General features: G+C 38.2%; 1 protein-coding gene across 17 annotated transcripts in view; it reads right to left on the bottom strand.

Annotated features, from left to right (window-relative positions):
• CLASP1 (cytoplasmic linker associated protein 1) overlaps positions 1 to 17,457 on the bottom strand; it is a 268,066-nt gene that overhangs the window by 40,018 nt on the left and 210,591 nt on the right. For 10 of the 17 annotated variants that reach the window (XM_079132151.1, XM_079132145.1, XM_079132141.1 and 7 more), the window contains 5 exons: positions 13,833 to 13,911; positions 12,853 to 12,996; positions 8,033 to 8,134; positions 4,270 to 4,413; positions 3,634 to 3,740 (listed from right to left, as the gene is read on the bottom strand). In XM_079132151.1, the coding sequence (XP_078988277.1) occupies positions 3,634 to 3,740; positions 4,270 to 4,413; positions 8,033 to 8,134; positions 12,853 to 12,996; positions 13,833 to 13,911 (576 nt within the window). The remainder of the gene's footprint in view (positions 1 to 3,633; positions 3,741 to 4,269; positions 4,414 to 8,032; positions 8,135 to 12,852; positions 12,997 to 13,832; positions 13,912 to 17,457) is intronic. The other 7 variants (XM_079132154.1, XM_079132143.1, XM_079132146.1 and 4 more) reach the window with 1 other exon arrangement.

The raw sequence follows: 17,457 nt of genomic DNA, 5'->3' as shown, positions 1-17,457 counted from the left end.
TCTGTGATGGACAAGGAACAACCAGACGTGCCCACCTTCAAGTATGGGGTACAGGCTGCCCACTAATCTCCGTTTTGATTCTATGGATGCTTTTGATTCTCTGACAGAGGAATGTAAAACCCACCTAAAATTATATTCCACTGCCAGGGGACTCAGCTCTGCAATATATCTGCCAAGAATGTGCAGCACTCTGGAGCAAGACACCTGGACTTGCTTTGTTTTCTTGATGGGAATGGACTTCAGGTAATTTCTGAAGTTCCATGCAACTGTTTTTCATTTGCCATAAAATCACACCCGTAAAATGGGCTTAAATATAATTATGCGTTTAATAATAAAAAACATTAGTTCATAAATCTCCTCACTAAATATAGACAACAATTAGTTAGTAATAGGTAGTTATTAGTAGATTAATGGGATGTTTTACAAAAGTTTAACCTGTTATTGACGGCATCTCTGATACTACTAGGCTGATAAAAATGACTTCTCTACCCGTGATGTTTAAAAAAACTATCAGATTAGATTTATTCACCATTTTGGAAAGGTTCTTTATCATTACCATGATCCAAGCATAACAATTTTGGACAAAAAAACTACAAAAACAACCAAAAATCCTAGTTCATTTTGACACTAAAATTAAACTAAAAACAAATAACTGGTGATAACTTTTCCCCTTAAGAATAAAAACCTAGCTGGGCATGGTAGTGCACGTCTGTAATCCCAGTGGCTCGGGAGGCTGAGGCAGGAGGATCTTGAGTTCAAACCCAGCCTCAGCAAAAGCAAGGCACTAAGCAACTCAGTGAGACCCTGTTCTCTAAATGAAATACAAAATAGGGCTGGGGATGTGGCTCAGTGGTTAAGTGCCCCTGAGTCAGTACCAAAAATAAAAATAAAGATTAAAACAAAAACAAAAACAAAAAAAAACCCTAACATGGTATGGTCAGATTATTTCAAGAGCACTGCTCAGAAAAATCGCCAGGACTGTGTACTGTAGATATTGCTTCTTGCCTCCTCAGAACGTGGCAAATACCCCATTCTCCTCTTAGTATAAGAATCCATTTCTTTTTCTGTTAGACAGTTCGTAGCCTATTTGAGTATTTCTTCTAGTGCCACAAGGACATGAGGCGTGTCCCCCACTGCAGGATAGCACCTGCGGTGAGAAAAATAATTTCTCCTATTGAGCTCAAGCTGACTACAGTCATTTGGTTATTTAAGCACTAAATTGAAGGTAATTTTTTTTTTCTTTTAAAGAAAGAAAGTATGTAAATGATTCCTGAAAGAAGAATTTGTCGGGGCTGGGGTTGTGACTCAGTGGTAGAGCGCTTGCTTAGAATACGCGAGGCGCTAAGTTTGCTCCCCGACACTACATAAAAAAACTAAATAAACAAAATAAAGGTATCGTGTCCATCTACAATTAAAAATATTTTAAAAAAAGGAAGAATTTGTCCACAAGAAAATATGAAGGCCAAACTTGAACCTTTAATACTGAAAATAATTCTCTTAATTTCTCCCATTGTTCTGTAATCCTAACAGTAAAAATTAAGATGAGGCCAATTAAGAAAGAATGGTGACCTGGAAAAGTAAATTAAAATTGTTAATGATTTGAAGATCCATGAAGACTAATTTCTCGCTAGGTCTTTGGGATTCCGCTAACAGCCCCCACCAATTTTTTTATATAGACTACTAGCATATGGAAAAATAAGATACTTAGTTTAAGTTATACCTTTTGGCTTATTACCTGAAGAAGGTGATACCTAATAATGCAATCATTAAAAGATATATGAAATGTATATTATGGAAGAGCAGATTTTGCAATTAATGTTGCAGAAGTATCACATCTAGATGAAGGCAACAATTTACAGAGAATTCAAGTTTCTCATAAAATTGTATCATTAACATTGAATCCTAGTTACTTAAGACAAACTATATAATTTGGATACAGATGTTAGCATTAAAAAAAAAAAGTTGGTGAACCCCATTCTCACCTGGGAAAAATCTATTCATAAGTTTCTGGCCTCAACTGTTGAACAGCCTGCTGGGAATCATGACAGCACAGACCAGACTTGGAGATTAGTACATTAGACTTTGTTATACTTGTGGAATGGAGACATTTGGAGGGATACATATAAGGCAGTAGAAACAGCAAGGTGTTATAGGGATCTTATAAAACACTGCATTTCACCAAGAGTAAAATGCAAATTTGATACACTCCAAAATATTACAGGGTAACTGAGAAACTGAAGAGGTTCAGTAGTTTAAGGAAGGAGTTTGTGAGACTGGATCATTTAACAATCTAAAATTAAAAGCACTTATGCTTTGATATCTTCCTAGTAAAGGGGTAAACACTAAAGGGAAAATGGTAGTACTTCAGTTTCATTTTAAGATCTTGGTGTTGGTAATCTTCAGGACAAAATCCTCTTGGTTCTTATTGTCAGTGAGCCCAAAGAGCTGGACTTCTTAGAGATAAAGGCACAGCATGTGTGAACCTTGCTGGTCCAGAAAAATTCAGACATGTGGAGCCTAGTCATGGGAGGGAGTCACTAAAGCCACTAAATCGACTTGTAAAGGCTCTGGTCAGTTGGAGAAGGGTTACCTAAAGATCCCAAGGCAAAGCACTGTCTCCTTTGAAGTCACTGTCCCAGATTCTATAAGGCCACTGTTGCATGGTCCCAACAAGGAGTCTGAATATGCTGATCCAATTTCTTTCTTTTTTTTTAGTAATGGGAACTGAACCCAGAAGCACTTTCCCACTGAGCCACATCCCAGTTTTGTTGTTTTGTCTTGTTTTGTTTTGTTTTGACAGGGTCTCTCTAAGTTGCTGAGGCTGTCATCAAACTTGCAACCCTCCTGCCTCAGCCTCCCAAGTCACTACGATGATAGGTGTGTGCCACTATGCCTGACCATGCTGATCCAATTTAGTTATCAGATTTTAAATCACAATCCTCCAGCCTAGCACTTTGCTTCAAAGAGGAGAGCAACTATGATTGGAATGGCCAAATGGTTGGAAAAAGTAGCCCAGACTTGCTAAGGACTGACTATAGTGGGTCTGATGACTAAGTAAACACCTTCAGGTTCTCCTATCACTTGGAGAACAGGTAATAAACTTCTTCGTGGATTCTATGCAAAATAGTACTAGAAAAGTCTAGTTTTTAAAATTTATAAGTGCTAAACGGGGAGTGATGACACATGCCTATAATCACAATAGCTTGGAAGCTGGGACAAGAGGATTTCAAGTTCAGGGCCAGCCCCAGCAACTTTTGTGAGACCTCTCTCCTTCCACCAGAAAAAAACAAAAAAGAAAACCAAAAAAAATGGGAGTGGAGGTGGTTTGGGGATGCAGCTCAGTGGTAAAGAGCCCCTAGCTTAAGCCCCCAGTGCAAAAAAGAAAAAAAAAAAAAAAATCTGTAAGTATTAGGGAGCATTTGGAGCTAGAAGAACCACTGAGAACATTCAGCCCAAAGCTGAATGTTATCCCTTTGTCCAGATTCCAGGTACAAGAGGAGCAAGACTAAGAAACCATGGTCTTCTGATTCCCAATACTCGTTTTTGACAGTAAGTTTAGTCTAAAAATCTAGAAACAGGCTGCACAGACATTGGGGTCCTTTTGTTTCTTCATTTTTGTGGAAGTAAGTTTACCTTGGAGATAGACCCCCATGGGAACAGTTGGTAGGTGAGGTCAGGGGGCTGGTCCTGCTGCTGGGGTGTCGGGAGGGCGTCCGGCCAATTGTATTGCTTGGAGATCCCTGGTGTGAAGACAGAGTAGGCACAAGTTATCCAAGGTCTTTCTATAGAATACAACCCCACTCTTCCCTGGGCTTTTAAACTTATGTGTAAATCTGTAAAATCTGCCACAAAAACTCCCTCCCCCAGAATCACAAGGCCCATTTTGAGTGCATATAAATCCAAACTGGATACAGGCATTCCAGGAGCTGAATGCCTGAGATCAGCGGTGCTAGAGTAAAAGGCATGACTTTTTTTTTTTTTTTTTCCTCTTTTAGTGTTAAAAGGTAAGAGGGACTCAAAGAATAAGTAACTATGATCTAGTAAAAATTTATCTGATCAAACAAACTACCCTGAGTAGAAGGCCATTATCAGTCCAGGGTCATTCATTCACCAGAAATAAGCCAGGATCAGACATGATCCTGCCTTGAAGAGTATCTAGTCTACAAGCAGAGAACAAGGAAGCTGGCTATCCTATCGGAGTGAGTACTGGATATGGGACACACGGAGGACATGATCAGCATAAGGGCACCAACTTCAACCAGCACTTACCACACTGGTGTTACTGGAGTTCTTGAGGTGGTTATGCAGGAGTTTGGTGGCACCATCCTGGAATGTTTTTGGCAAGGCACCAAGTAACATGGTAAATTCCGGAGTATTCAATTCAAACAGAGAGATGAGCACAATCTGTGCTGCCTAGAAGAGGAATCCAGAGTTAATTTCCATCAAAATGCTAATTAAAGTTGTTTTGTTTGTTTGTTTTTGGTACTGGAGATTGAACCCAGAGGTGCTTAACAACTGAGCCACATTCCCAGCCCCTTTTTTGAGACAGGGTTTTGCTAAGTTTTTAGGACCTCACCAAGTTGCTGAGGCTGGTCTTGAACTTGCAATCATCCTGCCTCAGCCTCCTGAGTATGGGGATTACAGGCAGGTGTCACTGCATCCAACTGTACAGAACGCTGGTAAATAAAACAATAAAATTTTTAAAAGCTTAAGATTGTTCCTCCTCTAAGAAGTCAGACCTGGACAGGGCTCCCAGGGCAGACTAGAAAGAATAAATTTTTAGATAAATGGCTGATGGGTTCTCCTAAGAAACTTCCTTCCTTCAACCCCATTCCTCTTGACTAAGCAATAGTAAGCAATAAAAAAGAGAGTTTAAATATATCTGAAAAACTCCAATTTTTATGCTTATGAACCAAGATGATTTTGGAAAGTAAACATAGGGCACAGGATAGTATTAAGTAAAAACCTGCTCTTCTGCTTTCTGGAAAGTGTTTTACTTTTTTTATTAATGGAGAAAACACATTGCAGGACTACTGCAGGACCTGATGGCAGCAGGTGGGGAAGCAATTAGCTGATATAAGAGTAGCCAAGTGAGATCAGTCTTTCCAGCAAGGAATGTGCTCTCTGCAGTACTGATTTAGTGGCAGGCAATATGAGTTTAAAAAGCAATGCCTGAGCTGGGCATGGTGGTGCATACCTGTAATCCCTATCACTTGGGAAGCTGAGGCAGGAGGACCACAAGTTCAAGACTAGCCTTAGCAATTAAGCAAGATCCTGTCTCAAAATTAAGAAGACTGGGAAATGTAGCTCAGTGGTAAAGCACCCCTGGGCCCTGGGTTCCATCCCTAGTATACAAAAAGAAAAGAAAAGAAAAGAAAAAATAGCCAAGGAGAAATCAATTTACAAGGGTTTTGATTTACAAAAGCCATGCCAGAAGAAAATTTTAGCAAATACCAATTGGCATTTCTTATTAATTTGTAAGTTGAGAGGAAGGAACAACATTATGAAAAATTGTTTCTGTGAATATAATCAAACTTTTTTCTTCATTTTTATTAAAAGCATAAAGTCTTCTCAAGACTGTAATTTTTAGAATTGCAGTTATTTGGAGTATTTTTTTCCATGACCTGGAATATTACATAAAAATGTGCTTGCTAATTCCTCTGGGAAAAAGAAATACAAAAAATACCTCAATCCTTTTACAATGTTAAAATTAATTCTAAGTCCAGTTAGGACAATATTACTTTTGTGCCTGGAGAACGGAGAAAAAATTTCAAAGGCACAAATTAAAAAGTATCAGTAGAATAATAGAATAAAAAATTACTTTTTTGACATTTCACAAAAGCATTCATTAAAGCAAAGCATTGGGTAAAAAGCATACTATCTTTTCTCTTGATCTCCAAATATAGTCACTAATAGCCTTTCTACCCAAATTAAATCACACACAAGTGGCCAGTGTACTTTTGTGACACAGGTAAAAAAGAATATTATTGGTTGTACTAAAATACATTTTTCTGCATTTCATTACTAGTATATTTACATCATTCATGAAGGAATCTATTTCACAACCAACTTAATGTACTGTTAACATGATTTGCACCTTTGTATAACAGAACATATTTTACATATCATGCAAAGTAACCTATGTATTTAAAACATTTCATTAGATGTTAGGGGAAAAAAACATGCAGGAAAAACTACACTACAAGGAGAAAGAATGCAGGGACTGGAATTTTAGCAGGGAAAAACATCCACATTGACGATTTAATAAGAAAGGATAGGCACTTAAGATTTTGAGGACTGAAAATGGCATTTGCAAACTACAAAATGTACAAATGCATTCTTAAATAGTATATTTTTAATGTGAAATATGCCACTGTCTTTAAGAGACTACATTTCTTCCCAAAATGATAGGTTACCTAATGCCACTAACTAACTTGATGTCTTTCATGAAGTGAATTATAAAAATAAGTAGGATCTTTCAGGAATAGGAGGGCTGCAAAGCAGCAGGCCTAGAAATTATGTAAATTCATGGCTACTTAACATGAGCACATTTATCTATGTGGGTAAAGAAAGTGCACAGTAGCTGGACATGATGATGCATGCCTGCAATCCCAGTGACTCAGGGGGCTGAGACAGGAACATCACAAGTTGGAGGCCAGCCTCAGCAACTAAGTGAAGCGCTAAGCAACTTAGTGAGAACCCTGACTCAAAAAAAAAAAAAAAAAAAAAGATGCACAACAGACTTAATTTCTGATCCACCAACCAGCCTGTTTTCAATAATCCTAATGTTGAATTTTAATAAGAAATCAAATAGAAACAGGGAATTCTGAAATTATATGTAGTTGGACAGATGTGTGTGCATGCCTTGGATGTATAGATGAATACAGCTTATTTTTCAAAATGTAAATACAAATGTTTTATATAGCTTTCAAAAGTCACTGGCTTAAAGTTGCTTTCAAAGTAAGATCTTTTCCTAATGAGATCCAAACTCCAGAAATGGCAAGTATCATTTAATCATGTTCTTTAAAAAACATTTTACAACAAAGCTATACAAAGAGTAAGACTGCAATGTTCTAAAATATTTTATCTATTACCCTCTAAGTTAGCGAAAAGTCAAAATATAAGAACTGAGCACGGAAGAAAAGTGGGTTCTACCTATCATACCAACAATATGATCTTCTTAAAAGAATAAGTCCACACGTGGAGCTCCTGGGAGAGATGCATCAACGGAAGAGCCTGGGAAGCGGCTCATGTTCAGTGGTGACGCCAGCTGGAGTGCACCTCGCCCCGTGTGCACCTGAGCACTGCTGCCTCCACAGAGGCCTAATGTTAGGGCCAAACAAAAAGCTTCAGAGTGCAGCTGACTTTCTCTAATGGACAACTCTGGGGCAATTTTAAGGGTCAAATGGCACCTTAAGAGGAAAGGATTCTCATTCACACCCTTATCGTGGGATTTGGGAAGGAGCTGGGATAAAAGGTTCTTCAAATCTCAATGATCTGGTCTCCCAGGGCTGCCAACTTCCTTGAATGCTGTATACCTTACTGCATGCAGAAAAAAATCCTTCCTAGCAGACAGGACATAAGTGAAGCTTTAGCAAATGCTTCAGAGTTGATATTAATTTGTGGAAAGTTAAAATTTGGAAAGAAAAGCAGAGTTTTCTAATTTATTCAACATCTCTTTATTGCTGGCTTTGGAGGCTATCATTAAAATTGCTCATAAATCACCAGAGATAAGGTATTTTGAAAACTTTAGACCGTTCTCATTTTGAATCTCTCCTTTTCACAATTTCACTAAAATATGGTATAGTGGCAGTCTATACCAACATGACTATTCTGCTTGGGAAGGTGGTTAATCATACAACATCCCAACACCAACAATGAGACAAGTGCACACACACGCTCACACAGTATTGTATTAATTTTTGGTTCTTCAAATCTTTCCAGTGTCTTCACAGGGGTAACTGGTATTAATAATCTAAAACACAAACAATGAAGTGTGTTGTTTGAAATTAGTACACGGTTTTCAGTCTACCTGTTTACAATTTTCTTCCAAGTTTCCTTCTCCAGGCCCAGAGCAGGTGGATGCTGACCTAGCAGGGAAATCCTCCCCTACTCGACTACGCTGAAGCGGGGACTGGCAAACAGGAAAGGGGGAAGGGATCAGAGAGACACAGCGAGTGCTTAACCAAGCTGGTTGTTAGCTGAAAAAGCATCTGGCTTCTTATAAGAAATCACCGAGGTACATAAAATCAAAAGTTGGGAATAGTAAGAATCTGAGACCCTCAATCATTTCCTAGGTTCTTTACTCAACAATTCTAACCCTTCTTGGAAGTAGGAATACTCTCGTGTCACATGATGATGTGGAAATTCAGAGGTTTCAAAAGGAGACTTGAGAGAGCTGTAATTGAGACTGAAACCTTATTGATGATAAAAACCCTTAGCTTTTTGATCAGATTATGCTACCCAAGAGATTTTTTTTTTTTTTAAAGTCATTTAGAAATTTCACCATTAAGGTCATTTGTATACTTTTCCTGCTCTAGTCAACAGCACCTTTATGCTTCCTAGGTTTCTTTGCCATTTCTCCATTTCCCATATATTTCAAGGAAATATCTGAGGGCTAGGAATTACCAAATCATTATGGAAGACTACTGTCAACCCACTGAAAGAGACACCAAAGCCTTGGTAGGCAATGTGAAGATGGAACTCACATATACACCTACATAATCCCCTCTCCTATGGGGACTGTGGCAGAAGGGATTTTGCAGATATAATAGGGCCCCTAATAAGTTGACTTTGAGTTAATCAAAGGGGAGAATATTCTGGGTGGACCTGATCTGTTCTGGTGAGCCCTGAAGAGGCTGGAGAGATTCTTCCACTGGCTTTTAAAATTTTTCCTTAACTTATAAAGATGAGTTTTGCTGACTATCAAATTCATGGTTGGCAGTTTTTCTCTCAGCATTTTGAATGTTATCCTACTGCCTTCTGTCCCCCAGGGTCTCTGATGAAAAATCAGTTGTTAATCTTAGTGAGGATGCCTTGGGCATGATGTCATTCTCTTCTTACTGCTCTCAGGATTCTCCCTTCAGCTTTCAACAGTTTGATCTAAAGTTTCCAGGTGTGAATCCTTTTTTTCTCCCTCTCCCTTAATTCTTACTTAGAGTTGGAACTGCTTAAATAGAGAGATTCATGTTTTTATCAAGCTTGGGAAGTTTCTAGACATGATGTCTTCAAATAGTTTCCTGATTTTGAAGCAGCAAATGTTCTTGTGGGCAGCATTCTACAAGTTGAGAATAGCCCATTTGACAGCAAGAAAACAGGCTCCTCAGTCTTATACCTGTGAGGAACTGCGCTTTGCCAAGAACAGAGCTACAGATGAGATGAAAGATTCAGCCTGGTGAGACTCTGAGCAGAGGACCCAGAGAATACATGCAAGACTGCTGACCCACAGAAACTGAGAGGTCATAAACGTATGTGGTCTCAAGTAGCTAGGTTTTATGGTAAGTTGTTAGGCAATAGAAAACTAAGGTAGAAGCCTGAAGAAGAGACTATAGTTTTAAAATTATGGCTTAAAAATGTCATTTGAAATGAGATCATTTCTCTGTGGATATTTATATTAATTTGCTGAATATTGTTTTATTAGAAGTCTATTGTGTTAGTCAGCTTTGCATCACTATGACAAAATACCTGAGATAAACAACTTATAACAATGAAAGGTTTATTTTGGCTCACAGTTTCAGAGGTTTCAGTCTATGATTTCTTGGCTTGCTTGTTTTGGGGTTTGTAATGGGAGAGCAGAGAAAGAAAGGAAGTGGCCAGGGTCCCAATATCTCCTCCAAGGACAATCCCTGTTGACCTAACTTCCTCCTACAAGATCCCACCTCCTAAAGTTCCACCATCTCTCAATAAGTGCCACAGGCTGTGGATCAAGCCTTTAACACTGATCAATGCAGCATGCATTGAGTTGACAACAGACATAAAACCAAGGGCCCCCAAACACTAGACTGAGTTTAGAGACAACACAGAGAAGTGGGGAAGGCCCTAAAGAACAATGAGACCAGGCCTACTCCTGAAGATACTGGGGCACTAGACTGAGCAGTAAGAGAATCTGTAGTGATCAGGTCAAGACTACATTGGCAGTCTGTATGTCTTCAAATTCAAATCCAGGGCAATGGTTTAAAATAATGGGCCTCAATTCTGCATTAAAAAATCAAGAATAGAGTGGCCCTGAATCAGAAAAAACACTATGTAAAGATTCTACCCTATAACGATTAAATCAAATTGCCTAGGAGTAGAGACCAGAAATCTAGGGTGATTTTGATTTGCAGCTGGGACTGAGAACTATTGATCTAAAACTTGTCAAATTTCTCTGAAGATCAGAACTACAATACCAGAACCAGAAACTAGCTTTAAGCTAGATCTAAAGGAAAGGAAGTAGCCCTCACAATGGGATGGGGAGAAGCAAGAATGCAGTGGAAGTAGCACACCAATGGAGACAAAGCTTTGTGAAATGACAGCAAGTACTGCAAAATAACTGAAAATAAATTGTAGATCATTCAAACAGTAAATGGACCATGTCATCTCTTGCTATAAATCTAATTTCCTAGTCATAGTTTATCTATGTTAGCATTAAAATAAGCTGTAGTTTTTAGAGCCCTAGGCTAAATAATTCAAGGAAGGAAGTTCCTACAATATCCTGATTAGAAAAGAATAAATTCTAGTTTAGATTTTCTAATGAGAATTTCCATGGAAAGTAGACATTAGGCTCAAGATTAGTTGCTCCCAAAGAGGCCCTAATTATGGCAATAGGCAAATCTAAAACACATTTAGGTCCATGTAGGAAATACTTACAGGAAAGATTCACAATAAAAGCACATTCTCATCACACTGACCCATAGGGCTATGATTTAATTGTGGTTTGAGTATCTTTCAAGAGTCCACAGTAACTGAAGATTTGTTCCCTAGAGTGGTACTAATAAGAGGTGGTGAACTTTTAAGGAGTCGGGCCTAGTGGGAGGTCCTTAGGTTACTGGGGCATGCTCTTGGAAGGACTGTGGGTTCCTAGTCTCTGTCTTCCTGTTTTGTGATTTAAGTTCTTCAAACGTGCCCCTGCCATGATGTGATACAGCCAAAAGAGGGGCCTCACCAGGGCCAGCATCATGCCCTTGAATCTCGAAAACCATAGCGAAATACGCCTCTTCTTCATAAATCACTTGTATTAGGTATTTTATTATAGTGATGAAAAGCTGACTAATATACATACATATGTGTCATAACTAAAGAGAGAAAGCTAGCAACTTATTTATTTATTTTTTTTAGGTTACAGGGATTGAACTTTAGGGCTTGTGCATGCTAGATAAACTTGCTATATCTCCAGCCTTGGCAACTTAATATTTTTTAAGCTTTTTATTTTTGATTCTGTGATTTTTAAAATTATAACAGATATCTTCTTCTGATTTTTTTTAAGTAAATAAAATCATCTATCCACCCAACTGGTACATTAGTTAAATGCTGTCAAGGAAAATTTTTTTTTAATAAATGTTAAGATATTTTACAAAAGGATCATGAATGTAAGATATTAGTTCATATTAGATAAAAATTTGAATGCGTGCTTTAAAAAGATGTTCCTTTATTCCGCTGATAATGAGCAAGTTAGTTTACTGCTAAGTAACAGATGTGAGAGTTAAATGGACCATGATCCTTCACAAGAAATTTTTTAGATAATTCCTTGGTTTTTCCTTTTGAACTCCATCAGAAAGTTCAGTGTCCCCTGCACTAGGAAATGCACCAGTCTTGCTCAGCATTGCTTAGGATCACCTTTCTCAGGCAGTCCACATTTTCCATCCTGCTCCAAGGCTAAAGGGCTACTGGTGGAGATGGCTGTGGAAGGAGCAGAGTACACAGGAAAAAAATGCAAGGCCTGTGAGCACACACAAATAACCACATTTTGAGTACTTTTGTTCTGAAGGCGGAACTGAGAAATCTGGGCTTTAAAAGGTACAAAAGGCAAAGCTTTTATATAAAGGAAAAGTCAGTGACAACCACGTGTGAAATCCAAGCTTTGGAAACATCACTGACAAGAAGAGAATGAGGACAATAGCAATAACAACCCCAACAGTAACTCACACTTGCTGTATGCCCACAGTGTATCAGGGACTGATTAAATGCTTCCCATGTATTAAGTAATCCTCGAAACAGTCTGTGAAGCAGATTACTTAATAGGAGAAGGGCTAGTAGCCTTTGCTCTACTATGTTACATGCCTCTCAATGTTATCTCAGAAGCATGTAGCAAATATTTCCCTTGAGTTACTGAAATGACAACAACAAAACAATGGGCTGATATCAGGTGTTTCAAAAATCTGAATTCTATCCCCACCCCACTCCATTTTCCAAATCACAGATAGTGGGTCCCAAATGTGCATATAATTAGATGTTTATTTGCTCTTCTTAAAGTCAAGAATCTGTTCTATCTTATCAAACTTTCCAACTACACTTTACTATGAGGTACCCCACAGCCTGCTAACCTCAGATCTGTAATTCCATCTTCAAAGCACAAGTCACAAACTGTATAGAGTCCTTGAAAAAGACACTAAAGCACTAGTGCTTTCATACCACAAAATAATAAAAATGAATACCTGAGAAACCATGAACCTATCATATTTTCCTTTTGGTAGTCAAAAACTGGAAATGGACATAACAGGAAAGAAAAGAGGCATCCCTAAGTCTTGCTTTTCAAAGAAAAAGAGTGCTCGTGTGTGGGTAGGTGGGTGGTTTGCACATTTCTAAATGAATTTATGGTTCCCAATACACACCTCAGAACAGTCGGTAATCACACTTTAGCTCTCTTGGTCATACCTTTCTCACGTCTGAACTCTTTGGTTCTGTTGTCCAGGTTATGATTCTAGAAACAGCAAGTCTTGTCTCACTAGAGTTTATAAAATCTGTTGGATCCATCTGTCTGGCCAGAGACTCAATGTATTTCAGGATTGCAACTTTGACCTGAAAGACCAAATAATTATAAGTATTAAGTATACTCAACCAATCTTTAAATAGAATTCTTAAGTGGTGGTCAGAGAAAAGTAAATATCATTGAGGGGAAACTCCCTTCCTTTGTCCTAGACTTGTATTTCCACATGAAATGATAACCTAATCCTCATATGTGCTGCCAGAAACTTATAGGGCAGCTCTGCCACCAAATGAGAAGGCAGGCTCAACTTTGTAGTTAGTTTTTCACACTTTCCAGGTCATGTCCTACAAGGCAAGCTATGTTCTGCTTTAACTTTTCCATCAACTTGTCAAGAGGGTTTTTATTTATTAGGCCCATCATATAACCTCAAGACAAGTTGATCCAAGAACAGATGACAACATGACTACACACATCTTCCCTCCCTTGTATAACAAGAAAATTTAGTCTTGTCACCAGTAAGATGATTTTCCACATCTTAGAGAATAACATTAAAGAAACATTCCAGCAAGACGCTAATCTCGACACATCAGAATGTCTTAATTTTCTACTTTAAATAGTAATTGTAAAAAGACTAATAATAAATGTTGGTTAGGATATGGAATAACTGGAACTCTCACGCAATGTTGGTAGAGATGTAATATGGTAGAATTATTTTAGCAGTTTCTAAAACAGTTGAACATGCCTACTCAATGAACCAGCAATTCCTTTACTAGGCACCAAACCAAGAGAAATGGAAACATGTCCATAGAGTAGAAGAAGAATGCTCACAGATTTCCTAACAGCTAAATATGAGTTGTGTATTAAGAAAGTAAATTTTAAGCAACTTTGAGTTCCAGGGGTTGAACTGTAATGACGAATAGATACAGACCTTGAGGTTTGGAGTCTGAGTTTGATCCACAATAAATCTCATCAAAATGTTAAACTGTTGATCAAATGGAAAGGAGTCCCTAGATTTAAAGAAAAGAGAATTGCTTGCTTTTAAAGAAATTGCAAAAAGAAATGTCAAACTACATAACAAAAACTTACTGTTACAAATTAATATATATAAATGCCTATTCACATTTTTGAAATAGTACTTTTCATTTTGCACATACTAAGTACATGTTTATATAGGAAATTTAAGAAAAGGAAAATCTTCCAAAACATATACTAAAGTTACTTTGAGTAGCTCTATAAAAGGCACAACAGCAAACAAGGCAGTAAGGAAGATTCCACCTGCCCTTTTCAGGATCTACCCTGCTCCTTCACTCCAGCTACCTTTCTGAATAATGCTTACATGAGAAACCTTTTGATTTCCAGATCTTATTTTTACATCCTGACTAGGCTTCTCCCAGGTGACCTGGCTTAAGCCAAGTGTGTGTTCTCTTTGTCCTGGTAACTGCCTATGATCCCATTTTGTATGACCACCATAGAAGAACACCTGTTCAAAACTCAGCAACAGAAAATTCCCCACCCAGCTGCAACTCACACACAGAAGCCTGGGGCCCATGGAGCCCCTTTTCTTGTTCCATTTCTTGCCTGTGAATGAACCCATTTCTCACAGTTGTGCATCTCTGAGCCAAACAAGTGATCCTTAGGGGCTCCTAGCTAGAGAAAGTCAATGCTCTCTCCCTTAAAATGTGGCAATTATTAGTACCAGTTTAAAATTGCCTAATCGAGCCCTATGTGGATTGTGGATAATGATGATGTAACTTCTACATTAACAGGAAAGATAATGCAATTGGCAAGTCCTTATTACAACTGAGGCTGAGTGGTTACATTTCTTTTTTTGGAAGCTTTTAGAAAACTTTCCTAGTCTACTGAAGTATAGTAAAATGAGTAAGAACATAGGTTCAAATCTGCAAAAATTTGAAGCAAATAATAGCTAGTATCACAGAACTGTTATGAAAATTAAAAGAAATAATATAAGAAAAATATAAAGTTTTACAAAGTGGTGCATATTAGGTGCCACCATTTTCAGTATTATAATTACCAACAGAAAGCAAACCTGACCTAATACATCCTTTCCTTGCATATCTATTTGTACCCTGAAAGTTTCAAGGACTGCTTCTGGAAACAAAGTGCACTTCATTACACCCAATTTAAGTGGCTGGGTCAACACATGGCACACAGAATGCTGCTCCCTGCTTTTGCATGAAGTGGGTGAATGGAGAATATTCTTCGGTAACTGGTGTGTTTAACCAGGAAATGTACCCAGTTGTTAGCACAGCCACAGAAAGGAAACTGAGGCAGATTAGCTCAGGTCTAGAACCTGTGGAGCACCTCTGAGCCACCACTGAAAGTCCCTCCAAATAACCACTGGCTGGTTCCAGGTGAACTTCAACAGATGTACAGCTCAGCAGCTGAAACAAAGAAGGGAATCACAAAAATACCCTAGGGACATAGAACAAATCTACTGAGATTAGATTTTTTTTTTAGGGAACAGGGCAGCCACAAAAATTAGAAAGAGAACAAAACTGTATTCCTTAATTACCAAAGTTTAGTTTGCAGATTACTATCAATTATAGCCTATTCATTTTTTTGAAATAGTACTTTTCATTTTATACAAATCCTAAATTAACACATACTTATGTAGAAAATTATAAAAAGGAAAGATGACCCAAACACATACTAAAGTTACTTTGGGTAGCTATTTTAAACATGAAGATTAAGCAGCAACCTTTAGGAGTATAATCTTAATCCATTAAGTCCTAAATTTTCAATTCTGCAAATGTAACAAATATCCAAATATTATTTCAGAATTATCATATGTGGTATATTTGTTGTTCAATATAAGTTTTTATAGGTGTCCCACATCTGGGACAATAAGACAAAATGGTTAACATGTCCATTATTCCTAAAAATCTGAAATGGGTCTTGTCCTTCATAAATCCACCTAAATTAAGTGACCCCAAAGATCAGATCTGGCTCACACATTTTGTTTGACCTTTAGAGTCATAAAAAAGATCTCCAAATGTGTTTCCCAAATCTGTATTTCTGAATTTTTTTTTTTTTTTTTTTTTTTTGGAAACTCTGGTCCCACTGGTCCCATATCCCACAGCCTATCAGTAACTCCCTTCCTCTCCTCATCACTCATTTCTACCAACTATATCGGTCTACCCCCTAATCAATTTCTGGCCACACCTTTATAAATCCATTGTAATGCTCCTAATTTCATTAAACTTAATCATCCAAAGGGAGAGTGTAGTTTGAAATCCTTATTCCAAATACAGTATGTTACTTTTGAGTTTACTGGAAATCGAAAGAAAGTCTATTTGAAGAAAGGTATTTTATAGCAGTACAAATTATAAGGTTGACAGGGTCAGGGGCCAAATGAAAACCCCTGGCATCAGAGTGCGGAGGGACAAATATGTGCAAGGCAGCCAGAGTCCCGTACTGCCTGCATGGATGGGGGCAAGGATATGTGCTACTATTAGTGGAATGAACTGAACAGGAAATAAAGGTACCAGCACTACCCCCAACCCACACAGGAGGGGAGGACACAGCCTACAGAGCAGCCTGGAGTAATAGCAGAGAGAAGGGCAATGATCAAAAATCCTGGATTCTAATTCCCAGATGGCCTCTAAAACCAAGTGTGACCCTGGGCAAGTCAAGGGAGTCTGCTTCACACTGATAATATGAACATCATCTTTAAGGTTCTTTGTTTCAAAATTTCTCTTATTCCAGTATATAAATAATAACTGGGTCTTATAAGTTGGATGTGGTGGCACATGTCTATAGTCCCAGTGACCTGGGAGGCTGAGAGAGGAAGATCACAAGGTCAAGGTCAGCCATAGCAACTTAGTGAGACCCTCAAAAACTGAATGAGACAGTGTCTCAAGAAAAAAGGTGCAAAGGTGCTGGGAATGTAGCTCAGTGATAAAGCACCCCTGGGTTTAATCCCTGATGCAAAAATAATGATTATTATAATTAATATTATTATTTGGTCTTATAAAAGTTACTGCTCTGATGATAATTTTCTGAGTGATCCAGGAGTAATTTATTTATTTTCTTGGTGCTTTACCACTGAGCTACACCTTTAGTCCTTTTTATTTTTTGAGATGGGTTCTCACTAAGTTCCTGTAGGTCTCACAGAACTGCTGAGGCTGGTCCTGAACTTGAGATCCTCCTGCCTCAGCTTCCTAAGTCACTGGGATTACAGGCATGCATCACCATGCCCAGTTCTGTCTGTCCATTCATTTATTCATTGATTCATTTTTATTTTGGCATTGGGAATTGAACTCAGTGACACTTTATCACTAAGCTACACACCAATTCTTTTTTTTATGTATTATTTTTTATTTTTAGACAAGGTCTCACTAAGCTGGCCTTGAATCTGTGATCCTCCTGCCTCGGCCTCCCAAATCACTGGGAATACAGGTGCTCATCTGTTCTTATTAAAAGATTCATTAACCAGGTGTGGTAGTGAATGCCTGTGATCCAGAGGCTTAAGAGGCTGAGGCAGGAGGTTCACAAGTTCAGAGCCAGTCTCAGCAAAAGCAAGGCAGTAAAGC

This window comes from Sciurus vulgaris, assembly GCF_902686455.1.
Source record: "Sciurus vulgaris genome assembly, chromosome: 3".
Lineage (NCBI taxonomy): Eukaryota > Metazoa > Chordata > Mammalia > Rodentia > Sciuridae > Sciurus > Sciurus vulgaris.
The sequence above is the reverse complement of the archived record's forward strand: the minus strand, read 5'-3'. Positions and strand labels throughout refer to the sequence as shown.